Here is a 26,695-nt window from a genome sequence, read left to right on the forward strand (position 1 = left end):
ATGTTTAATTAATGTTACCTTTTCATGACCAGACAGAGTAGTCCACGTTTAAAAGGTGTTCCAGACTGCTGAACAGAATTTCACAAAACAAAGGAACTTGTTAAAATTTAAATTTCACAGTCTCTGCTCCCCCCCCTTCCATCCCCTGCCTTCCATACCCCCAACTTAGTTGTGACCCTGTGTGACGAATCTGCATGAAATTTGCATGAGGGGGTTCAACTCGGATGGATATTTTTTTCTTTTTCTTTTTCTTTTTCGAATGTTTCATGACGATTTGTCGAACATCACCAAGCTTATTAAAATAATAAAAAATGCCTTTTGAATAGAAACTCTGACCTGACCATAACCACACAGGCACTGTCAGTATGTGTTTGTGTGTGTGTGTGTGTGTGTGTGTGTGTGTGTATATATGTGTATATATATATATATATATATATGTATATATATATGTATATATATATATGTTCAAAAGTGTCCAAGATAAACGTATCTTTGCGCTCTCAGGCAAAAAGACAAAGGAGATCCAAATATCGGTCAAGTAGTTTAATTACACAACGCGTTTCAGCAAGAAGCCTTGTTCACGTGTAAAAGTCACAAGGTGAACACCAAATTTAAATAAAGTTTTTTCACTCGTGCTACAAATCAACACAAAGGTAGGACTTAGGCAAACAAAATAGTGGCAGACATATTGGAACGGTCAAAGGAAATTTCTGACACTGTGCCTCAGGTACAAGAATACCTCTCTTGCACATATGTGGTTGTCACAGTTTCTTCACTGAGAATATATACATTTCAATTTGAGAAAAAACACACAAATTCCTGTGAAATACAGACGCATTACATGTGATGCTGATTTGGAGGTAATCGGTATATGAAAGCTGTCCTGTCAAAGTTAATTCAAGTAAAATACATAAGAGCAATGATCAGTGTCAAATACAAATATATTGTGCATGATTCAGATTTGCATGAATACACTAAGAGTCAGCATATGATAACCGAAGTACATAAATAACCTGGGTACAATAGCAGTCAGCATATAATATGTACAGTGAAGAAAACATGGTGGTAGCGCATTTCTAATAGGGGGGGGGTTTGGGGGTTTTAAGCAGCATTTATTGTGGGCAGAGCGTAAAGAGCCATCCGAAGACAGGCAAATATCTAACATGCCAACCGATAGAAATGGGTTGCAATATATGCACAGGTCAGTTTTAAGAACCCCAGTGAGTACTGGGTAAAGTACAACAAACAAAATATCTGTTCTCAAAGTGGCCAATGTCAATGAGACATGCTTAGACTGATCCCTACTGGGTATGGCATAACGATGTGTCCGGTGGCAACCCCAACAGGTTAACAAGAGAAAAAGAGAAAATTCTTATCGTGCTGCCCTGCTGTTGCCCCAACTTGATTGCCAATAGAGAAAATCGCATCTACCCCGTGAAAGAAGGTTTCACAATAGTCAATATGTCAGGAATATGGAAAAGTCGAACCTCAGAAGCTGGTGTCTCAGATTGTGATATAAACTCGAGCAGTGATTCCTGGAGTGCAAAGGTTGGGTACGCCCGTGTAGGTGAAGTCCAGTGGTGGGCCCCCTCCTTTCCTCCTAAGGAATAAAGACACAAAAATTATACTGTGAATAAAAATAATGACTAAAAACATCATAGAGAAATATGAACATTGAAAAAGCATCATAGCAAATAATCAACAGGTTCACAAGTGTCTGAAGAGGGTGCGAGCGGTCAAATATGGATGTCAACTAAATCTCATACTGAAACATGGGTGATCATTATTCCCTCAGATGGATGGCCAATTCTTCATCCATGTTGAGACCTCCCGGGAATCTGGTTTGGAACTCAATTATCAATTTGGACTCTCGTTTTCTCAGATTGAGTACCCTATCTCCCCCTCTGGGATGTCTGGGGACTTGTTCCAATATAAAGAAGTTTAAGTCAGCAATATTGGAGTAATGTTTCTGTTCGAAATGGCGAGCAACAGGGTATTTAGGGTCCTTGTTGGTAATCGCCCTGAGATGCTCAAGAATTCTTTTTTTGGCAGCACAGCTGGTGCTACCAATGTACCACAGTTTACACGAGCATTCGATGACATATACAACAAACGTAGTGCTACAGGTAAAGAAAGAGGTCAGATTTTTGGTGATATCATTGTATTCTACAGATCCTCTGTATTTACTGTGCTTACAGGCTTTGCAGTGACCACAGGGGTAAAACCCCACAAGACCATGTTCAGAATTACTTTTGGGGTATTGAGTGATATCATTTGTGACCACTAAGTCACGTATATTTCTGCTTCTTTTGTAGGTGATGGTAGGCCGATCAGAGATATTTTTACCTAGAATCAAATCTGTCTTCAGTATCTCCCAGTTTTTGGTTAAAAGTTTTTTAACTTGTTTTGACTCAGAACTATACGTCAAAATGAGTCTGGTAGACTCATCATTTTCAGTTTTGTCAGATGGCCGGTTATTTTTAAGGGTTTCTGATCTTCCTATCTCGTCAGCTCTATCTTTAGCCTTTTTGAGAACCCAACTGGGGTAGCCTCTGCTTTTGAATCTAGTTATGATAGTAGATTGCTCTCTTAGGTAAGCATCATTGGTGTTGCAATTTCTTTTAGCCCTTAACAACTCCCCATAGGGGATACTCCATTTTAGAGCTTCAGGGTGGCTACTTTGTGCATGTAGCACACTGTTTCCTGCTGTAGCTTTTCGAAACAAAGAAGTACATATTTTTTGATCACTGATCTCAAGTCTGACATCTAAAAATTCAGTTTGGCTTTCGCTGATGTTGCCAGATAAGCATATATTGTAGCTGTTACAGTTCAGTTTAGTGATGAAGTCTTGGGCCTCAGTTTTGGTACCTCTCCAGATAATGAAAAGGTCGTCGATGTAGCGAAGCCACACGACGACCTTCCCAAAATCGTCTGCCAGTGTACTACTGCCATGGATCTCCTGCTCCCAATATCCCATAAACAGATTAGCTAGGCTAGGAGCGAAGCAAGAACCCATGGCAGTACCACTGATTTGCCTGTAGAGGGCGCCATCAAAAGAAAAAATATTGTTAGTTAGACAAAAATACATCATTTCCATTACCATTTGGAATGTTCACGATAACATAACGGTCTATTGATCAAATAGTGTTCACAGGCTTGAAGGCCATGTTGATGGTTGATTATCGTATAGAGTGACTGAACATCCAAAACAATAAACAAATACTCAGGTTTCCATACTATATTTTCAATTTGACACAGAAAGTCTTTAGTGTCTCTGATATAGCTGGGTAAAAGGGTGACAAAGTCTCGAAGAAAATGATCCACATACTTTGAGATATTTTCACTAATGCTACCGATGGAGGACACTATAGGACGCCCAGGGGGATCAGTGGCATTTTTGTGAAGTTTAGGTAATAAGTATAAAATTGGAAGTTTAGGGAAGTCTTTCTTCAAATAGCGATATTCTTCCCAAACAAGGAGCCCCTTGTCTTTCCATGTCTCCAATTTCTCCCAAATATTAGTGATGCTCATGTTATAGGTTTCGATATTGACAGGAATATAGAATTTGGTATCACTGAGTTGTCTAAGTGCCTCATTAACATAGCTTTCTCGATCCAGGATAACGATGTTTCCACCTTTATCCGCTGGACGTATCACTATGCTGGTATCATCATGTAGGGCCTTCAGCGCCTTTCTTTGGGTAAACGATAGATTGTTATTCACAAATGGCCTTCTCCGGCTTTTGTTCTTTTTCTTGAGGTCTATCAGCCCCTTAATCATGCAGTCATGAAAAGTATCTATACAATCATGGGGGAGAGAGGGCATAAAGGTGGATTTGACTCTAAAGTCAGTTTTGGCATGTGCGTCTTGGGTCAGGTTCATATCTTCAAGGCATTGTGTGATGGGTAAAGGTCGATCATCACTACAATTATCAATGTTTGCGTGTAGGTCCGGCATGACCAGTAAAGTCTCAGCATCCTCAATGATAAAGTTAGAGGAGGCATTATTACTTACACTGTTGGTGGTACTATTTTGACCCAGTCTTTTTAACTTGTGCCATTTTTTTAGTTTTAACTTACGCACAAATTTGAAGACCTCTATTCGTGTGTCAGTAAAGTCAAGGCTAGTAGTAGGGCAGAAAGAGAGACCTAGACAGAGTGTCTTTTTGTCAGTGTCAGAAATAGGTCTTTTTGATAAATTAACCACAGTTTTATTTACCGTTTGTGCATCCATTAGTAGTTCTTGTTGGAGCGTGTCTTTCTGGTTCCCACTGCGCCCTTTGTTTTGTCTGTATTCCCACCGTTGTCTGAGTCGTTTCTTCCGGTTTCTCCTCTTCCTCGGCCTCTGCCCCTTCCACGTCCCCTTCCTCTCGGTGCTGGAGATGAGTAGTCCTTCTGGTTGTGTTTTTCTTTGTGGCGATTTTCCTTCATCACCCGGAATTCGTCTAAAAAATTCTTTCTGCGTACCACTTCTTCACTGGACACACTTCCCATTGTTGCATCAGATTCCGTATCGCTGATGGACGGATGTTCTTCTAAGATCTCGCTGGTGTTACCTGTACTTCTAGGGACGTCATCTTTTTTGTATAGATAATCATATTTGCGACTGAAAGTGAGTATTCTTCCACAGTCATAGTCAGCATAGTCACGATTCATTTTGCGTTGTTTACGCAGTTTGATCTCATCTTCGTGTTTTATGAGGCGTTCTTTCATGGCGTCTAATGTTTTCTTCATGGTTTCCTCATCCATTAGTGTGGATAGCTCTGAAATTATATCTCCAATTTCTTTAAGGAGACTCTCTCTGTCAATCCAGGCAAATTGGATTAGGATTTCTAACATCCCCTTGGAGCTTGCTGCCGAATGTTCAGACCAAGCCTTTAGCATTAGTGGATTTGGTGCCTCGTATGTGGGAGTGATGAAGATTCTCAAGCCCCGGGGTACCATGGATTGATCCACATAATTTTGGAGGGAAATAGCTTCCCACCACTTTCCAATTTCTGCCCGTTTCAGCTTTTCTAATTTTTTTAATTTAGTTTCAATTGACTGAGTCTTGGGTTCTGATGTCTTACTGCTACCAGCGTTCATGGTACCGCCAGGCTTTCTGGAAAAAAGAGCGATAGCAGCTGCTCGTCTTGTCGTTTCCTCTTCAGACATAGTTATGCTCAAATTTAAACTACTGTTGTTTGATGATCCCCTATTGTCTGAATGCCCCTTCCCTGATTGGGAAGTTACTTCTGCCCCAGAGTAAAGAATAGCAGGTATATCACTGCGTGGTTAAACAGTATCTCTAGTATTCATCCGCAGTCGATGAGTATTTTCCACGATTAGAATGAAAACCCAGCCCAGCGGTAACCATGGCACATTAAGCCGCTGCCCCGGGGAGAAAACGTAGATTGGGTCCTCCGACCCGCCGCCACGTTATCTCCGCACAAGAGACGGACCTGCAGTAGCTTGGCTTACCTCGGGCGGTTTTACAGCGTAGTCCTCGTCTTTTTTCTTGAAATACTCATCGACTGCGGATGAATACTAGAGATACTGTTTAACCACGCAGTGATATACCTGCTATTCTTTACTCTGGGGCAGAAGTAACTTCCCAATCAGGGAAGGGGCATTCAGACAATAGGGGATCATCAAACAACAGTAGTTTAAATTTGAGCATAACTATGTCTGAAGAGGAAACGACAAGACGAGCAGCTGCTATCGCTCTTTTTTCCAGAAAGCCTGGCGGTACCATGAACGCTGGTAGCAGTAAGACATCAGAACCCAAGACTCAGTCAATTGAAACTAAATTAAAAAAATTAGAAAAGCTGAAACGGGCAGAAATTGGAAAGTGGTGGGAAGCTATTTCCCTCCAAAATTATGTGGATCAATCCATGGTACCCCGGGGCTTGAGAATCTTCATCACTCCCACATACGAGGCACCGAATCCACTAATGCTAAAGGCTTGGTCTGAACATTCGGCAGCAAGCTCCAAGGGGATGTTAGAAATCCTAATCCAATTTGCCTGGATTGACAGAGAGAGTCTCCTTAAAGAAATTGGAGATATAATTTCAGAGCTATCCACACTAATGGATGAGGAAACCATGAAGAAAACATTAGACGCCATGAAAGAACGCCTCATAAAACACGAAGATGAGATCAAACTGCGTAAACAACGCAAAATGAATCGTGACTATGCTGACTATGACTGTGGAAGAATACTCACTTTCAGTCGCAAATATGATTATCTATACAAAAAAGATGACGTCCCTAGAAGTACAGGTAACACCAGCGAGATCTTAGAAGAACATCCGTCCATCAGCGATACGGAATCTGATGCAACAATGGGAAGTGTGTCCAGCGAAGAAGTGGTACGCAGAAAGAATTTTTTAGACGAATTCCGGGTGATGAAGGAAAATCGCCACAAAGAAAAACACAACCAGAAGGACTACTCATCTCCAGCACCGAGAGGAAGGGGACGTGGAAGGGGCAGAGGCCGAGGAAGAGGAGAAACCGGAAGAAACGACTCAGACAACGGTGGGAATACAGACAAAACAAAGGGCGCAGTGGGAACCAGAAAGACACGCTCCAACAAGAACTACTAATGGATGCACAAACGGTAAATAAAACTGTGGTTAATTTATCAAAAAGACCTATTTCTGACACTGACAAAAAGACACTCTGTCTAGGTCTCTCTTTCTGCCCTACTACTAGCCTTGACTTTACTGACACACAAATAGAGGTCTTCAAATTTGTGCGTAAGTTAAAACTAAAAAAATGGCACAAGTTAAAAAGACTGGGTCAAAATAGTACCACCAACAGTGTAAGCAATAATGCCTCCTCTAACTTTATCATTGAGGATGCTGAGACTTTACTGGTCATGTCGGACCTACACGCAAACATTGATAATTGTAGTGATGATCGACCTTTACCCATCACACAATGCCTTGAAGATATGAACCTGACCCAAGACGCACATGCCAAAACTGACTTTAGAGTCAAATCCACCTTTATGCCCTCTCTCCCCCATGATTGTATAGATACTTTTCATGACTGCATGATTAAGGGGCTGATAGACCTCAAGAAAAAGAACAAAAGCCGGAGAAGGCCATTTGTGAATAACAATCTATCGTTTACCCAAAGAAAGGCGCTGAAGGCCCTACATGATGATACCAGCATAGTGATACGTCCAGCGGATAAAGGTGGAAACATCGTTATCCTGGATCGAGAAAGCTATGTTAATGAGGCACTTAGACAACTCAGTGATACCAAATTCTATATTCCTGTCAATATCGAAACCTATAACATGAGCATCACTAATATTTGGGAGAAATTGGAGACATGGAAAGACAAGGGGCTCCTTGTTTGGGAAGAATATCGCTATTTGAAGAAAGACTTCCCTAAACTTCCAATTTTATACTTATTACCTAAACTTCACAAAAATGCCACTGATCCCCCTGGGCGTCCTATAGTGTCCTCCATCGGTAGCATTAGTGAAAATATCTCAAAGTATGTGGATCATTTTCTTCGAGACTTTGTCACCCTTTTACCCAGCTATATCAGAGACACTAAAGACTTTCTGTGTCAAATTGAAAATATAGTATGGAAACCTGAGTATTTGTTTATTGTTTTGGATGTTCAGTCACTCTATACGATAATCAACCATCAACATGGCCTTCAAGCCTGTGAACACTATTTGATCAATAGACCGTTATGTTATCGTGAACATTCCAAAATGGTAATGGAAATGATGTATTTTTGTCTAACTAACAATATTTTTTCTTTTGATGGCGCCCTCTACAGGCAAATCAGTGGTACTGCCATGGGTTCTTGCTTCGCTCCTAGCCTAGCTAATCTGTTTATGGGATATTGGGAGCAGGAGATCCATGGCAGTAGTACACTGGCAGACGATTTTGGGAAGGTCGTCGTGTGGCTTCGCTACATCGACGACCTTTTCATTATCTGGAGAGGTACCAAAACTGAGGCCCAAGACTTCATCACTAAACTGAACTGTAACAGCTACAATATATGCTTATCTGGCAACATCAGCGAAAGCCAAACTGAATTTTTAGATGTCAGACTTGAGATCAGTGATCAAAAAATATGTACTTCTTTGTTTCGAAAAGCTACAGCAGGAAACAGTGTGCTACATGCACAAAGTAGCCACCCTGAAGCTCTAAAATGGAGTATCCCCTATGGGGAGTTGTTAAGGGCTAAAAGAAATTGCAACACCAATGATGCTTACCTAAGAGAGCAATCTACTATCATAACTAGATTCAAAAGCAGAGGCTACCCCAGTTGGGTTCTCAAAAAGGCTAAAGATAGAGCTGACGAGATAGGAAGATCAGAAACCCTTAAAAATAACCGGCCATCTGACAAAACTGAAAATGATGAGTCTACCAGACTCATTTTGACGTATAGTTCTGAGTCAAAACAAGTTAAAAAACTTTTAACCAAAAACTGGGAGATACTGAAGACAGATTTGATTCTAGGTAAAAATATCTCTGATCGGCCTACCATCACCTACAAAAGAAGCGGAAATATACGTGACTTAGTGGTCACAAATGATATCACTCAATACCCCAAAAGTAATTCTGAACATGGTCTTGTGGGGTTTTACCCCTGTGGTCACTGCAAAGCCTGTAAGCACAGTAAATACAGAGGATCTGTAGAATACAATGATATCACCAAAAATCTGACCTCTTTCTTTACCTGTAGCACTACGTTTGTTGTATATGTCATCGAATGCTCGTGTAAACTGTGGTACATTGGTAGCACCAGCTGTGCTGCCAAAAAAAGAATTCTTGAGCATCTCAGGGCGATTACCAACAAGGACCCTAAATACCCTGTTGCTCGCCATTTCGAACAGAAACATTACTCCAATATTGCTGACTTAAACTTCTTTATATTGGAACAAGTCCCCAGACATCCCAGAGGGGGAGATAGGGTACTCAATCTGAGAAAACGAGAGTCCAAATTGATAATTGAGTTCCAAACCAGATTCCCGGGAGGTCTCAACATGGATGAAGAATTGGCCATCCATCTGAGGGAATAATGATCACCCATGTTTCAGTATGAGATTTAGTTGACATCCATATTTGACCGCTCGCACCCTCTTCAGACACTTGTGAACCTGTTGATTATTTGCTATGATGCTTTTTCAATGTTCATATTTCTCTATGATGTTTTTAGTCATTATTTTTATTCACAGTATAATTTTTGTGTCTTTATTCCTTAGGAGGAAAGGAGGGGGCCCACCACTGGACTTCACCTACACGGGCGTACCCAACCTTTGCACTCCAGGAATCACTGCTCGAGTTTATATCACAATCTGAGACACCAGCTTCTGAGGTTCGACTTTTCCATATTCCTGACATATTGACTATTGTGAAACCTTCTTTCACGGGGTAGATGCGATTTTCTCTATTGGCAATCAAGTTGGGGCAACAGCAGGGCAGCACGATAAGAATTTTCTCTTTTTCTCTTGTTAACCTGTTGGGGTTGCCACCGGACACATCGTTATGCCATACCCAGTAGGGATCAGTCTAAGCATGTCTCATTGACATTGGCCACTTTGAGAACAGATATTTTGTTTGTTGTACTTTACCCAGTACTCACTGGGGTTCTTAAAACTGACCTGTGCATATATTGCAACCCATTTCTATCGGTTGGCATGTTAGATATTTGCCTGTCTTCGGATGGCTCTTTACGCTCTGCCCACAATAAATGCTGCTTAAAACCCCCAAAACCCCCCCCTATTAGAAATGCGCTACCACCATGTTTTCTTCACTGTACATATTATATGCTGACTGCTATTGTACCCAGGTTATTTATGTACTTCGGTTATCATATGCTGACTCTTAGTGTATTCATGCAAATCTGAATCATGCACAATATATTTGTATTTGACACTGATCATTGCTCTTATGTATTTTACTTGAATTAACTTTGACAGGACAGCTTTCATATACCGATTACCTCCAAATCAGCATCACATGTAATGCGTCTGTATTTCACAGGAATTTGTGTGTTTTTTCTCAAATTGAAATGTATATATTCTCAGTGAAGAAACTGTGACAACCACATATGTGCAAGAGAGGTATTCTTGTACCTGAGGCACAGTGTCAGAAATTTCCTTTGACCGTTCCAATATGTCTGCCACTATTTTGTTTGCCTAAGTCCTACCTTTGTGTTGATTTGTAGCACGAGTGAAAAAACTTTATTTAAATTTGGTGTTCACCTTGTGACTTTTACACGTGAACAAGGCTTCTTGCTGAAACGCGTTGTGTAATTAAACTACTTGACCGATATTTGGATCTCCTTTGTCTTTTTGCCTGAGAGCGCAAAGATACGTTTATCTTGGACACTTTTGAACATGTGAATACAGCCGGACTGCTTCGCCGGTAACTTGCGCCAACTTCCGCTGGGTTCCAGCACTCCGGAAGAAGCGATTTGTTGTGCTTTCATATATATATATATATAGATAGATAGATAGATAGATAGATAGATAGATAGATAGATAGATAGATATATGCCGTTTGAAGTTTAGGACACTTTCTCATTCCTGAGATCGCTCTCGCTAGCTCTCTTCCTCTAGATAGAAATCATCAGGGAAGTCTAAAAGTAAGAGTAATCACGGTTCCCTTTCATTTTGCCACTCCTGCACTGAGTCGCTCAACCCCCAATGTACCCCTAAGCCACAGACTATGTCTCTGAACTTATTACTGCCTTTATACTGATGCAACCCGTGCATCCTGATTCATCTGCAACGCTGCAGCAAATCTAGACTAAGAAATCAATGCATAAGTTGACAGTGGTAAGTACTCCCCTCAAGTAATGATCCCAAATCTAGTCAGTGTGAACCACTAAAGTCACTAATAAACCTGAGCTCAACCTCCCTAGAAGCAACTGCAATGTGTAAAGTATTTTGCAATACCAAACAAGTAGTAACGTTGAAATGCAAAATCATAAAAATCCCAGACCAAATTGGAAAACTAGAGTAAACTTTAATAAGCTAAATAACATAATTTCAATAAGGAGAACACAAGATCTTGATTTTCATATTTTAAGTAAGAAAATCGCCATTGTTCGTCGGTGGGCGGAGAAGACCAGGATCTAAGCGCAATTGGAGGCTGACCATGATGGATCGTGGGTCAGATAAACCATCCGGGTTCATCCTAGTCAAAGATATTACATTTACTTCAGTCCCAATCCACCAGAAAACCAGACTTTTTAGGTCTCCCAGGACCTCTGGGAAGGCACTTGGAGACTCACAGGGTGCCAGGCAGAGGCCAACAGAAGGGTCCTGACCAGGTACAGTTGCCACTGGATAGCTAGCCAGGTGCCAGCGTGTTTCCGACCACTATGCGAGATAGAGAGATAAAATGCATGGGGACATTTGCCAAAAGAATTTCCTCCTCTGCCAGCCGTGCCTTAACGTATGTGAGCTCCAGTTGTCTCTTGGGGTGCTGTCAGCATGCATTGTGGGACATGGTAGAGAAAATCTCGTCAGCAGTCCCCTGATGACTTCAGCACCAACCTTTAACAAATCATATTTAATGGTCAAGAGTTTTTTTTTTTTAAATTGGTTTTATTATTTTGCACAAAATTAAAAAATACCTTAAATGCACTACAATCAGTGTTGCTTGTTCAGCCGCAAATAAAAACAATGGTTACTACACATCAAATCAATTATTGCAATAAATTGTAAGATGATATGAGGGTTTGTTTACAATGTAGCAGCAAGAACGATTGCCATTGACAAGCGAATATAATATGCATCAGTGGTTTTAGTTAGCACTAAGTATCAAAGTAGGGTAAGAGTTTATGGCACTCCCCAGCAGTACCCTCAGTGATGTGTATGTTATTAAGTGAGCAAAGTAGTGATCAAAATAAGTTAGGACCTGAACATTTTTGTATGCAGGAAGAGATTTGTAACTGTGAGACACCAGGCCCCTAATGAGTCTTGTGTCCTCCTTGGTTGTTAGAGTTATTATCATGGCATCTCACATGGTTATGCCCACTGACCAATCTCCACATAACATTTAGGTACTCTGCCCATTTAAGCAATTCCCTATTCCAGGCACTTAGTTGTGGTGCCTGCACAGATTTCTATCTCGTGGCTATCTGCCTCTTGGTTAACATCCACGCCAAGGCAGTACATCTATCTTTAGTATTGAAAGACTATGTTCACGTTAAAATGCCCCTAGACGTTAGTCTTTAATGAAAGGAGGTCATTTTTGCCTGTTAACTCTTGAACTAGGGCACATACCAATTTCCAGAAAGCAGCAAGATTTGGGCAATGCCAAAACATGTTGATAACTAAAGCCTCTGGTAGGTGATATCATCTGGGACTCTGGGGTATATCTTTTGCAACCTCTGTGTAGCACTTTAAATTGAATACATTTAAATTGAGCATTCCTAGATTCCCTAAATGTATATTCCAGCATCATCAGTCTTTCCTTAGATGTCAGCTGCCTAACTAGGTCTCTCCTCAGGCGCCCCATGAAAGGCAAAATATCTATTATTGACTGTTAGAGCAAAAACGGTAAAGGGCAATCAACTTTTTCCCAGTCTGCTGATGAGTGATACGTAATGGTCAGGATGCAGCAATATATGTCTTGCACTCGTGCCTCAACATTACCGACTGATTGAGTAGGGCATCCAGCACCAGTGTGGTGCTTAGGCATCACTCTTGTATTTGCTCCATCTGGTTCTCGAGCAATGTACGACACTCCCTGATGAACTCTCATTTGATGGCACAAGTCTCTTCAGAGACAAGGCAGGCTCAGTCTTGAGAGCAAGGCAACAGCGTGCCCTCTCGAACTGTCATCGACTTTGCTTCACTTTCTCCAACAATTTTGCCCCTTTTGAAGCTTCGGAAGAGGTTTCCAGCAGAAGCCATGTCAGTCCTTGCCTCAGCAGCAGCAGATCCCCTAGGGCTTTTGAGGCAGAGGTCAGGGAGTTACCTGTCAATATTCAGGGCCCTAAGGGCAACAAACTGCCAGTAGCCAGCCCTTCCCTCCATAGCTGCTGCAAACCACTTTAATTTGCCATCTGTGATGCACAGCCGCCCAGTAGGAAGTCAGATAATCTTTTACCTCAATGGGTGGCAGAACCATCACATCAATCCAATGGGAGCTCCACATCGTCCAAAATGGTTATGCCCTATCTTTCCTTTCCATCCCTCGTGGCATGCCCAACCCCTCCCAGAGGACTACTTGTTCATTCTACGAGGGGAGAGATAGGCCGTCCTGGACAAGGGAACCATAGAGTGGGTGCTGGCATCAAATGTCTGGACTGTTTGTTACTCCTGTTACTTCCTGGTGCCAAAAAAGGAATGAGGCTTTTGCCCGATCCTCTATCGTTACCTTCTAAAGTTTAAGGGCAAATTCAAGAAGCTCACTCTCACCCTGGTTCCGTCTACCCTATATCCAGGAGATTGGATGGTGGCGCTGGATTTGCAGGAGCCCTATATCCACATCTTGTCCTAAAGTCTCCAGGCGTTACCTGCGGTTTCAGGTAGGACTTTAAATTCTTAGTGCTCCCCTTTGACTTTCTCAGAGTGCCTCACAATCCACCTTTGTAGGTTGGCAGTACCAATCTTCCCATACTTGGACGAGTGGTGCTGAGGCAAGTTTAACTCACAGTCAAGGGCCACCTTCAGACAATGGCCTTGCTATTGACATCAATGGTGTTTTCCATCAATATGCCAGATTCTCACTGGACTCATTCACAGATGCTCCTTTATTTGGAGCCATCCTGATAACTGTGCTTTCCCATGCCTTCCTCAACGAGTCTACGACATTTGGGTAAATATCTTGAGGTTTCAACCCTCGGCTTAGGTCTCAGTGATAGACTCTGATACTTCTTGGACTCCTGCATCCTGCTTTTGGACCATGTCACGTGGCACATGTGAACTCTGTAGTGGGATCTGAAGTCTCAATGGGTACAGCACCAAGGGAACCTGTTGGGTGCAATCCAGGAGTCAGTTCTGCAAAAGGTCTGCAGTAGTGGCTGCTGGACCTCAAATGGACTGTTGGCAGACCCCTTTCCCTATCAGACCCAGAGCCAATGGTCATGATGGATACGTTACTGGGTTGGGAGGTCTCCTGGAGAGGTGGAGATCCGAGACCTCTGGTTTCCAGAGGAAACCAGCCTCCACATAAACTTGCTGGAGTTGTGGGTGATTCACTTGGCATTGAGAGCATCCTTCATGAGCATCATGGGGTAGCAAATGTAGGTTCTCATTGACAACTCTGCCAGGTGGTACAATAATAAACTGGGCAGAATGGGTACATGGGTGCTATGCCAGGAGGCTCTGCACCTCTGGAAAGAGCTGAGTCATTGGGGCATTTCCCTCAATCAATACTTAGAAGGATGTTTCAACACAAGGGCGGACAAACTCGGCCAACGTTGCCTAGCAGATCACAAATGGCAACAGCACTTAAAGGTGGTACAGCGCATCTTCCAACAATGGGAAGAATCCTGGAGTGATCCTTTTACCACCGCAGAAAATGCACAGTTTCCAAACTTTTGCATGTTGAAGTTCCCAAGGTGGTTCTCTCTAGGAGGCACCTTTTTGCTTGGAAAAGTTTTAAGATCATCAGGTACTACCAGGCCCAGGTCATCCCAGTGGCTCCAAACTAGGTGAGAAGAGTGTGGTCTCCTGAATTTCTGGCCATGAGCATCTGCCCTTCGATTCAGCTGCTCCTCTGGAAGGACTTGTTGCAGCAGCAGGGCAAGTTCCTGGCCTGCACAACCTACACCTCTGTGCTTGGAGTCTGAGCGGCAAATGCTGTCGATCTCACTTCTGAAGTAGTGAGTATTATATCGGCAGCCAGACATCCCTTGACTAAACCAATCTATGCGTGAAGATGGGAGAAGTTTGTTCTCTGGTGTTCGTCCCAAAATTGTCTGCCCTATTGCGGTTTTGTTTGTCCTTAGCCCTGGAAGGACTTGCTGGTTCAACAGTTAAGTTATTTAGTGGCTCTTTCAGACTTTTTTACGTTTATCCCTATCAGGCATCTTTATTCAAATCACTTGTTGTTATGGATTTTCTAAAAGGCTTACCCTTCTGTTCCCACCAACAACATTTGTGATGCTTAAGTGGGACCTCAATCTGGTTCTCACTTTTCTCACGTGTAAACAATTTAAGCCAATGCAAATCTTCCATCTCCGATTGCTTAACTTATAGGCAAAATTTCTAATAGGAATAACATCAACTGGTCTCATGAGAAAACTACAGGCACTGTCTCTCCTGCAATGGTATGTCACCTTCTTCCTGGACAAACTTGTGCTCAGGACTAAAGTGGCATTTCTCTCGGAAATTGTACTGCATTTCCATATAGGACAGTCCTATACCCTGCCAGCTTTCTTTGCCTAGCCTCATCCATCTAAAGATAAAGAGAAACTTCATTGCCTAGTCCCAAAGTGAGCTCTGAGCTTTTACATTGATCATACCAGGGACCATCCGTTGGGCGATCAGCTATTTGTGGAGTTCTCAGAGGTGTGCAGAAGAAAATCCTCTCTAGCTGGATTGTCCTGTGTATCAAAAGCAGCTACAAATTGTCGAAGACCGACCCCGGCAGGCCTATTTGCTTATTCTATCTGAGCAAAGCCTGCTACCACTGCGCTGGCGCACAGTGTGCCAGTCTCCGACATCTGACAGGCTACTACTGGGGTGTTGGTTCACATGTTCATGAAGCACTGCTGAATGAATAACCAGGTCCGGTGGGAGGGGCATTTTGCCTGATATGTACTCAGGATTTTCTTGTCTGGGCCATTCCACAGACCAACCCCTAGGGAGCTAGTGCTTTGGAATCTATTCACAAGGTGACAAATCTACGGTTAGATGTATGCCTCAGAAAAACAAGTTACTTATCTTCAATAATGCTCTATCTAACCACAGATTCATCACCAAGCCTCCCCCTCCACCCCCCCCCCCCATCTACCCCCATTTCGTGCTAAAACAATTCCGTCTGAACGATTTGTATACTGGTACAATCTGATTCGCAAGAATGTGACCGATATCGGAAAGAAACCGACATCAGCGTATGGAGGTGGAGCCCCGATGTAACATTTAAGGCGGGATGGACCTGACGTGGATCCGTACAAAATGACCTACCGATGCCTGGGTGAATTTCTGAATAAAATTTACCAAATCCAGTCTGGAGCCAGGGTACATTCAGAAGTCGAGAAACTGTGGTTAGACAGAGTATCCACGAGAAAGGTCATTACCAAAGGTAAATAACTTGTTCTTTAAAACAGCAAGTGAAATACTGGACTGTGTTTTTTATTGTAGTATAAATTTAGCTAAACAGGCTTTGCTTCTTTTACATATTCTGACTATAGAAGTCAGTGGTTTGCTGACTAGGCAGAGCTCGCAGTGGGCACTCATTGCAACTCAAATGCACAACGTTTATGTTTAGACTGTTGATGTAAAAATTAGTAATGCATTATACTAGGATTGCTGAAGCTGCTGCCAGCAGTGAGAGCTAATAATTGGTGCTGATTTCAATTAAAATGTTAACCTTTCTTGAATAGACTGTTGATTAAAAAAGTGATTATGCGTGAAGATTGCTGAACCCCCTGTTAGCACGGCGTAGCTATCAATGCTTTGCTTGCATTTCAGTAGGCTGCCATTTAAATAATGATATGTGGCCTAATAACATTTTCAGCTGACAGTGAGGAAGTTGTCATTTATGTGGACTATGGAAAATATGTCACAGGTCCCTATACAATATGTAAATATGAAATTTATACCACTGCATTGTTTGAAATAAAAGCACCCAAACATGTCAAATATGTACAGCTGGTGACTGAAACTCATGATCTGAGCATTTTGCAACACGACTGTGTAGTTGTTTTTATAAGTGCTATTAGAAATAATAATTGTGAGTGCTATGTTTGTGCTATTTTAATGTCTACCACTAGAGAGGAGCAACTGCCATGAATCCTGACATTATCAATCAGTTACCAGCAGCACCTGTCCCTACGCTGGCTGGTTTTACAATGACCATGCAAACCCCACTTCACCAACAGCCATTGTTGTCCTCTGGACCAGCTACATCCAAGCCTTTTTCTGCTGCTCAGTCAGCCATGGGAATGAATGTGACAACTGCGTGTGGATCTTCGAACCAACATATACAACAGAAATCATCGGGGAGCTTCATGACCTCATTTCCTGTCAATCAGGTTGGTGCTCTATTCCTAAACTGTGTTGCATGGTTCTGGGAGGCACATTGTGTTCAAAAGGTTCCTGAGCATGAATTAAGTTATTCTGGTCTTTTAGTGTTCTCAGATGTGGGCTTAAATGGAGGTCTGTGCACCTCCCTGGAGTAACTTGGCTGTCATATCCATAATTCTTGCCAAATGTATTCAAATAAACATGTTAAGGTCTATGAAACTTTGCTATCTCTCGAGTCTCTTAGTAGTGTACAGATTGTACAACGCCTCTTCCAATTTATAACAACAAATTAGCTAACGGGAAATATGAAAAGATAGTCTGATCTTTTGACAGGAGCGTGGCACCCATGCCACTATAAAGGCAGCCATGTTGTTATTGTTATTTAATTTTATAAGGCGCCCAGCTACCCAGAGGTTATCAGTGATGTATAGACTAGTAAATATGAAGGAGATTGCCACTCCTCTCCAGGTTTTCCATTTTGGATGGGTGGATGGGGCTAGTGAAAGAAGCTGAGAGCATTAATAAAAAAACCTTTAAGCTCTTTTCCTTTGCAAACTCATCGGTCAAACCTCAGATTTATGGTTTGTTTGAGATGGGGCTGTGCTTCCTCTCTGACCCTTACTTCCACAGCAGCAAAGTAGGAGGGCCAGTAGTTAAGAACCTGAAAGGTAAAGAACAACCCTAACTGCTGTCATTCCTTCACCTTGCTGTCCGAACTTGTATGCCTTTTAGATGCTTTCCTGGACTACCCATGGGGTAAAGTGGTAAATGCTGCCTAGTTTCTCTCAGTCTTTTGTCTGCCACAGCAACAAAAAAAAATCAAACACATGCTGTCTCTCCCAACTGGAATGAGTAGGGAATTGAGTTGTGGGACCACACCCAGCAGGAAGATTCTGAAAGGGATACTGAATCCAGTCCTCACCCCTGCCATTTGCGGTCGTCTTCAGTGGTGATTCCAACTCTATATGAATGAGCCAGACCTCGCAAAAATATTCACCCCACTCTCGAAGATGAAGATGTTATATCTCTATCTAGCAATGAGATTAGTTCCTCTGTCAAATTATTATACCCCTACTCTTACACCCGATAGGACCCAATTGGAGTCTAACATCTAGAGAGACTGATTGCTGAAGAGATAGTGCAGGAAGGGGATCAGCATCAAAGAGGAGCAAACAATCAGATGTTCGGTTAGAAGTAACATAGGAAAATTGTAAGACGCATGGAGGAGGAGGCAACCGGTCAAAAGGAGAGGAATGATATTGGGCCCCTGAGAAAAATGTCTTTGTATTTAATAGGTAAACTGAACTTGTAAGCTTGACTGATCTTTACCAGAGCATTGTTCCAGATTTTAAAAGAAGGAAACAATGTTGCCATTGAGGATGGCTTATGTGTACTGCATTTGGATTTGAGGGCAGGATTTGCTTATTTCCCAAAGATGTGGCCATTTTTTTTGTCTAGATATTTACCTGTTTTGTCTCTTTATGTGGTATTTCTATAGCATGAACCTAGCCAAAAGACAGCAGGCCGATGTACATGGTCAAAGACCAGCATAAAGTCATCAAGTAAGGGGAGAGGAAGCTGTGTTGTGGACCGTTACTGCTTTGTGATGTAGAGCTCTTTAAAGAGGTGTGTGTGTATATGTGTGGAACTCTTTACTAAGCTGTAACACTCCAGTGAGAGTGCACTCTCTTGATGGACACAGGGATGTTTTTCTACAACTTTGGTGCATAGATGTAAGAAGGAGGGCTTTCTTGTTTTTTCTTTTTTACACTTGTTAGTCCGCAGTCTGATAGTGTTCTGGCTGTGGACCTGTTGAGAACCTCTGGAGATGGTGAACTCTTCTTCCAGATAAGAGGGGTTGCTGTTCATGATAGCTTTGTTAACGATGCAGCTAGTTTTGAAGATGGTGCAGGCTGGCAATGGAAGCCAGTGAAATTCCATCAGGATGAGGTTGATGTGATCATATTTATCCAGACTCTGGCTGATATGTGCTGCAGTGTGTAGGACGCCACTAAGGGATGCTATTGTTGAGGGCATTACCACCATTCAGATGCAGGAGTATGAGGACTGAAGTCGCTTTCCGCAAGAAATGGCCTGATGCTCTTTAAAAGAGAGCTGGTACCAGGCTATCTTTATGTTTTTTGCCAGTTTGTTCCATAAGGGTGAGATTGGGCTCCAGGATGAGTCCAAGTGGCTTTGCATTCAGTGCAAGTTGAGATTTGAAGCTTTCGGGGTTCATGGAATTGAGCCATGTGTATACTGTGCCTTGTTTGTTGTTTTGGGAAAATAACTGGAATTCTGTGTTGGTTGGGTTGAGCTTCAGGTTGGTGCTGGACATCCAGGGCTGGATGATGTGTAAGATGTATGTGAGGCATTGGATGTCTGAAACGGAGGATACTTTCAAGTACATTTTTATCTCGTCGGCATATTGGTGAATCTTCATGCTGTTATATCTGAAAAGGATTATAGGTACAAGATCAACCCTCTAACTAATGGGAACCTGGGTATATAATTCATAAGCGCTACCACATACATGTAACATACATATAATAATCAAAAATAATATATAATAATGAGCACAAAATGTATTGATTTTTAGTTAACCTACTGCCACAATTAACTTCATTGGTAGTTCTAGTGTGCATGACATACACATAAGGTAATCTGCCCAAGATATAAAAAACACAACACAAACCAATAAGAAAAACTAAATATATGCAGAAGTAAAGTCATTTGTTTTTTAGGCAACAGACACCTCTTCAGAGTGATTAATGATATCAGCGGTTAACAGAAAGTAAAAAGGTTTGTCTATTTATACTGTTGATTGCGTTTCAACCTACAACTGAATGTAGGGGTCTCATCAGGATGGAAAATAATCTGATTTCCTAATGTTCATGTGCTAGAGAAATAGAACTTTAGCAGTGCTATGTGCTCATGTATCTCAGTGGCATGCCAAGGAACATGCCTGCGAAGTCTGTCACGTAATAATGTACATGCAGGCACATCCACACCGAGAACCGCTTGTGGGTTGCAGGTAAAACAAGGCGCAGTCGTTGGAGGGCTGTGGGAGCAGTAACCAATCCCAAAACAGGGCTTCGAGATCGCGCTCACAGCGTGCTGACAAGGCGTGGAGGGGCGCTTCCCGGGGAACAAAAAGTCTCCCCATTGGTCCCAGGACGAAGTAGTTGTTCTCATTCACTGAGACCGAGGAGACTGGCTCCTTCATCCCTGGCTGTAGCCAAGTTGACTGAGTGTGCTTTACAGAGGCACAGGACCCATAGGGAGACTGATCACCACTACCCTGGCCCTCCAATCACTGCGATTTGTTTGATCTGTAACCCATCAATAGTACTCTTCATGGATGCACCTGTATGTACATTACTACGGGTCAGACTTCACAGGTATATTTCTTGGAATGCCCTTGAGATACATGAGCACATTGCATTGCTAATGCTTTATTTCTCTAGCATATGAACATTTACAAGTCCCATTATTTTCCATCCTGATGAGATCCCTACATCCAGCTGTGAGTCGAAATGTCGTCAACATTACAAACAGACAAAATTGTTTACTTCCGGTTAATCACTGATACCATTAATCACTCTGAGGAGTTGTCTGTTGCCTAAACAACAACTTTCTTTCCTTCTCTGTGTTTTTTAACACTTAAGGCATATTACATTATATGTATGTCTTTGTATACACACTAGAACTACCAATGATGTTAATTGGGGCTCTAGGTTAACTACAAATCAATCGAAAAATCCCTTTTATCTTTTGTGTTCAATATTCTTAATTATGTTTGGTTAATATATGGATGTTATGTGTCTGTGGAAGTGCTGATTAAGTCTGGGGAGTGGCCTTGCCACACACTTCTTGTTACCCTTTTCATACTTTTCAGTCCTTATTGAATATAATATTGCTATTGTGTGGTTGCCCATATGAAGAGCACCAAGAGGCTTCGTTTTAGATGACAAGACCGTATGCAACCCCCAGGATGACCTGGAGGTGCCCATGTGAAAAAACTGATGGTGGTAGGAAGAGAACCAATGAAGGACATTGCAGGCGAGTCCAATTTGAGACTCCAGGGTGCGAATAGCGGTGGGATGGCGGACTGTGTGGAAGGCAGCTGAGCGGTCCAGCAGTATCAGAAGACAGGGGTCATCGTCCTCTTTTAAAAATTGAAGCAGGGTTGGTGTCCTTGATATGCTGGCAGATGTTCTATATTTTTTCACCAAGAAGAGGTTGATGGCATTTCACTTTTCAGTGGAATGAGGAATAGGTAGGCCCATCGCGTGGTTGATGCAGTTCTTTTCCTCATAATTTTAATTCTGTATGTTGCCGGTAGCTGACTGGCAAAATGAGTAATATATTTAACCCCTTCGACGCTCATGACGAGCTCAGCTTGTCATGACGTACACCTCTTGTACGCTGATGACGAGCTGAGCTCGTCATGAACCGCGGGTTTTTAAAAACCTTAGCGTACAGCGGGAAAATGCACCGCACGCATGGCGTTAAATAGGAAAATGATTCATTTTCCCTTGTCACCATATTCTTTCAGAACTTGTAAATCTAAATGCTTGTGTACTCTGCGTTACTAGATGTTATGCTTTGTTTTTGTAGGTGAAAAATCCAATGTTTTTCCCTGTCACCAAAACATATTGTTGTCGACCCAGTCTATTTGATTGCAGTGCCCTGTTATACAAAAGTAACTTTCGTTGCCTCTGAAAATCACCTGTTGTAAATGGAAATATGTTGAATTTTCGTATTTTCTCTATCTTGGGTTGGTGAACAGTGCTTGCATAGTCCAGTAGCCATTTTCAGAAGCTATGGAGCAGAGTCATTGGTTCTGGGTACAGGGCAGTTAGTCCAACTTCAAGTAATACAATTTATGGCACATCCACAAACTGTGGTGGCGCTCAGTGGGTGGCAAGGGTAAGAAAGACTATTTCATTTTGATAAATATTGATCACTGAAAGAGATCCACTGTACTCTGGAATATACTCTTAGGCCTGTGGTTCCCAAAGTGTGCGCCGCGGCGCCCTGGTGCGCCGTGATTAGAAGCAAGGGGCGCCGCGGCGTAATTCCTCCCCCTCCTTTGTGCTGCCAGGTCACTCTGCATCTCAATTAGTGATTGATGGAGAAAGCCAATTCTCACACGTGGCAGACATTGCCCCAGGGTACGCATCTCCCGGTGTTTTTTTCTCGCTCCTATCTGGACTGTTTCTCTGAGCCCGGTGCAGCAGCCTGTCCTGTTTCTCTGAGCCCCTATGTAGCTGACTGTCCTGCTTCTGGGACCCTGTGGAGCAGCCTGTTCTTTTCTGTACCCCGGTGGAGCAGCCTGTCCTTTTCTGTGAGCCCGATTGCGCTGCCTGTCCTGTTTCTCTGTCCCCAGTGCAGTTCTTTCTGTGAGTCCAGTAAAGCTGCCTGTCCTGTTTCTGTGCCCAGTGGAGCTGCCTGTCCTGTTTCTGTGAACCCGGTTAAGCTGACTGTCCGGATTCTCGGTGAATGAGTCCAGTGCATGTCTTCCTGTCTTGTCACTTTGTGAGTCTGAGGCTGCTGTTGCCTATTTTTCTGCAAGGAGAGCCTGTCCTGTCTGAATGCGCCGTGTCCACAGTAGGCAGAATGTCCCACTGCCATGTACCCACTTGCACTCTACCTATGGTTGAGGTGCAGCGCCCTGCCCCCTGGCACGGACATTCTTCACTCTATGAGCTGTCGGCTCTGCCCTGTCTCCTCTGGGTCGCCCAGTTTCCTGCATGAACAAGTGGCAGTCTGTCCCAGACTGTCCCCAGCTCAGGGCCTGTCCCCTGTGTGGCCAAGCCCAGTCGCCACGCTGAGAGAGGGCGTCCTAATGCTCCCTGCCCCTTCCCGAGCTGCCTGCTGCACCCCTGGGCCTCCATTGCCATCTGCTGGTCATGTAGCTGTATTATACAGCTGCCACTTGCACCCTGCATGCTGTGCTTGGGGAAAGAGGAAAGTTGGGGGCACTGTGAGGTCCCTGGTGTAACTGTGAGTGGCTGAAGGTTGTGTGCATGTGAGCGGGGCACAGACGTGTGAGCAATGCACGAACAGTGACGTTTTGAGTTTTCGCTGAAGTTCTTACAGGGGAGCTTTTCATAGATAAGTTTCAGTGGTACAAAAACACAGGAGTAGCCAACGTGCCCCCTTTATTAAGCTGCTTGTGCAAGACAACAACATAGCAGGAACTAATGTCGCACTATTTGTACACTGTTTATATATTAGGGTGGGGTGAAACACATTTCCCTACTTTTCACATCTGAAAGTGGGGGACATGAAGCAAAGTAAGCGTGTTCCATTTTAATTACACAAAACAAGAAAAGTACAGAACCAGTTTGCTCCATTTTGTTATAAAAAATAACATCAGACAGGCGGGTGTCACCCCATGTGATGGTGTCACCCGGTGCGGTCCTCACCCCCGCACCCCCTAATGACTCCACTGTATCTGGTGATTGCTTATTGCGCTCATCAACCCCAGCACCTTACCTGCTCCTGCTGCCCCAGTGGCGAGCTGCTCATTACTGGACATGGGGACTCTGTAATTACTGATGGAGAGCGTTGGGTGGCTACAGGGTCAGAGGCCTGGTGGAGAGCGTTGGGCGGGTGGGTGCGGGGTCAGGGGCCTGGTGGAGAGCATTGGGTGGGTGCAGGGCCAGGGGCCTGGTGGAGAGCGTTGGGTGGGTGCAGGTTCAGGGGCCTGGTGGAGAGCATTGGGTGGGTGCAGGGCCAGGGGCCTGGTGGAGAGCGTTGGGTGGGTGGGTACAGAGGGTAGAAGGGTGCAAGGCAGAGGGGAGAAGGGTGCAAGGCAGAGGGGAGAAGGGTGCAAGGCAGAGGGGAGAAGGGTGCAAGGCAGAGGGGAGAAGGGTGCAAGGCAGAGGGGAGAAGGGTGCAAGGCAGAGGGGAGAAGGGTGCAAGGCAGAGGGGAGAAGGGTGGAAGGCAGAGGCGAGAAGGGTGCAAGGCTGAGGTGAAGTAGGGTACAAGGGGAAGGGGTAGAAGGGTGCAAGGTGGAGGGGGAGATGGGTGTAAGGCAGAGGAGGAAAGGGTGCAAGGGGGATGGTGATGAAGTTAAAAATTCCCCCTCCCCGAAAACATTTCTGCGGATGCCCATGATCAGAGCCCACCTCACGTAAACTTCTTGTAACGCCACAGAGCTCCTTGAGCCTTTCTCTAGCCTGGTTACTTTTAGTGGGAGTGCTCGATACTACTCTATGATGGTGTTGTATGCATTGAGATGTACTTTATAAGATCTTTGTGATTGCAAATAAGGTTTTATGACAGTGATGGCTACTCTCTGAATCCTTCATCACGTCTAGGCTTGATTCTTCATGTAGACCAGTGGTTCCCAAAGGGTGCGCCGCGGCACCCCGGTGTGCGGGTAAAAAAATGGTGGGGAGCCACGGCCAACTGCCAATTAGGTCAAGGGAGCCACGGGTCAAAAAAGTTTGGGAACCACTGTCTTAGGCTGACAGAGTAAATTGGTATCATATTGTTTTCTCTCTGCAGACACTCAAGCCAGAAGATGATGACTTTCAGGAGTTTCAGGACGCTTCAAAATCAGGATCCATAGATGACTCGTTCACGGACTTCCAAGCTGCTAATTCACAACTGCAGAGCAGGTAGAGCGATAGTATTACCATCTAAACAGAAAGCTTGTTTGTTAATTGCTGTAAGCTGTTTGAATTTATTATCACGTATGTCTGCCTATTTTTGATTAGTCTTCATTGCTAGCATACACCTTTTGAAATGCACAAATTCCACCTCTCTGATAACTGGCAGATTTTTCACTAGAGTTGTCTTGATGCACAGAGTTTAGTGCCTTCTATGCATTGACGCGCTTCTACGCTTTAAAGCTCATGCAAGTCATACACTGCATGGTAAGGGATATTAACTATTTGTATACTTCCTCCGCTCAATTTTGTGGATTCCTATACTAAATCTGACAGACGTGCTGGTGTGGCTTTCCAAATAGTATCTTTTTATTTATACCATTTTATACTATTTTAGTGGCAATGTCCTTAACTCTGCAATTGTTGTGAATAAATGTACAGCTGCTGTATTCTGGCATTTATAGTGCATGATTTCAAAGGCTGTACTAGTCCAGTCAAGTCTCAGCGTCTTTATAGTTGGTCAAATAGCCAGGTTCTTAGTTCCCTAACAGAAAAGGCTTCCCGCGCATGGTCAAAATAAGAGCACTAAATGGCGCATTTCTGTCCTAGATGTTCCCTAACTGAGATATTGAGCGGCCCCTCTATTCCTTAGTGATGACCTATCTTAAGTAAACTGTGTAAGGGTTTTTCTCTTTCTCTGTTCTCCTATTATGCATTACACGTTTGACTAACATGCCCTCTTGCATATATGATCAAGTGAGCGTTTTCTATAATTTTGTTGTGATGGTTGGTGCTTGTGAGTTCATAGGGGCTTTTTGAGAAGTACGGTGGATTATTCAGAAATTAATGGAATAAGGACTCACCATCATTTCTAGCATCCCCTGTTACTAAAAACCTGCCCAAATCATCCGTTTGGACCCTCGAAACTGCTAAAGGGAAGGACTTGTGCAGTAGGATCACTGCCCCTCTGGAACACTTGTTTCTTTGTGTGGTGTCCCGTCAGTGGGGTTTGTCTCTATGCGTAGGTCTGTCAGGGTTCTCTCTACACCCCTCTCTCTCTCCACCCCCCTCTCTCTCCACCCCCTCTCTCTCCACCCCCTCTCTCTCCACCCCCTCTCTCTCCACCCCTCTCTCTCCACCCCCTCTCTCTCCACCCCTCTCTCTCTCTCTCTCCACCCCTCTCTCTCTCTCCACCCCTCTCTCTCTCTCCACCCCTCTCTCTCTCTCCACCCCTCTCTCTCTCTCCACCCCTCTCTCTCTCTCCACCCCTCTCTCTCTCTCCACCCCTCTCTCTCCACCTCTCTCTCTCTCTCCACCCCCCTCTCTCTCTCCACCCCCCTCTCTCTCTCCACCCCTCTCTCTCTCTCCACCTCTCTCTCTCTCTCCACCCCTCTCTCTCTCTCTCCACCCCTCTCTCTCTCTCTCCACCCCCTCTCTCTCCACCCCTCTCTCTCTCTCTCCACCCCTCTCTCTCTCTCTCCACCCCTCTCTCTCTCTCCACCCCTCTCTCTCTCTCCACCCCCTCTCTCTCTCTCCACCCCTCTCTCTCTCTCCACCCCTCTCTCTCTCTCCACCCCTCTCTCTCTCTCCACCCCTCTCTCTCTCTCTCCACCCCTCTCTCTCTCTCCACCCCTCTCTCTCTCTCCACCCCCCTCTCTCTCCACCCCCCTCTCTCTCCACCCCCTCTCTCTCCACCCCCTCTCTCTCCACCCCTCTCTCTCCACCCCCTCTCTCTCCACCCCCTCTCTCTCCACCCCTCTCTCTCCACCCCTCTCTCTCCACCCCCTCTCTCTCTCTCCACCCCTCTCTCTCTCCACCCCTCTCTCTCTCCACCTCTCTCTCTCTCTCCACCCCCCTCTCTCTCTCCACCCCTCTCTCTCTCTCTCCACCCTCTCTCTCTCTC

General features: G+C 43.9%; 1 protein-coding gene across 1 annotated transcript in view; it reads left to right on the forward strand.

The window, feature by feature from the left end:
- The window catches only part of SYNRG (synergin gamma), a 550,586-nt gene that overhangs the window by 234,879 nt on the left and 289,012 nt on the right, over positions 1-26,695 (forward strand). Inside the window, exons 9-10 of the mRNA XM_078680938.1 lie at positions 16,914-17,174; positions 24,689-24,801. Of these exons, the coding sequence (XP_078537064.1) occupies positions 16,914-17,174; positions 24,689-24,801 (374 nt within the window). The remainder of the gene's footprint in view (positions 1-16,913; positions 17,175-24,688; positions 24,802-26,695) is intronic.

The sequence above is a fragment of the Lissotriton helveticus genome, chromosome 3_1 (assembly GCF_964261635.1).
Source record: "Lissotriton helveticus chromosome 3_1, aLisHel1.1, whole genome shotgun sequence".
Taxonomy (NCBI): domain Eukaryota; kingdom Metazoa; phylum Chordata; class Amphibia; order Caudata; family Salamandridae; genus Lissotriton; species Lissotriton helveticus.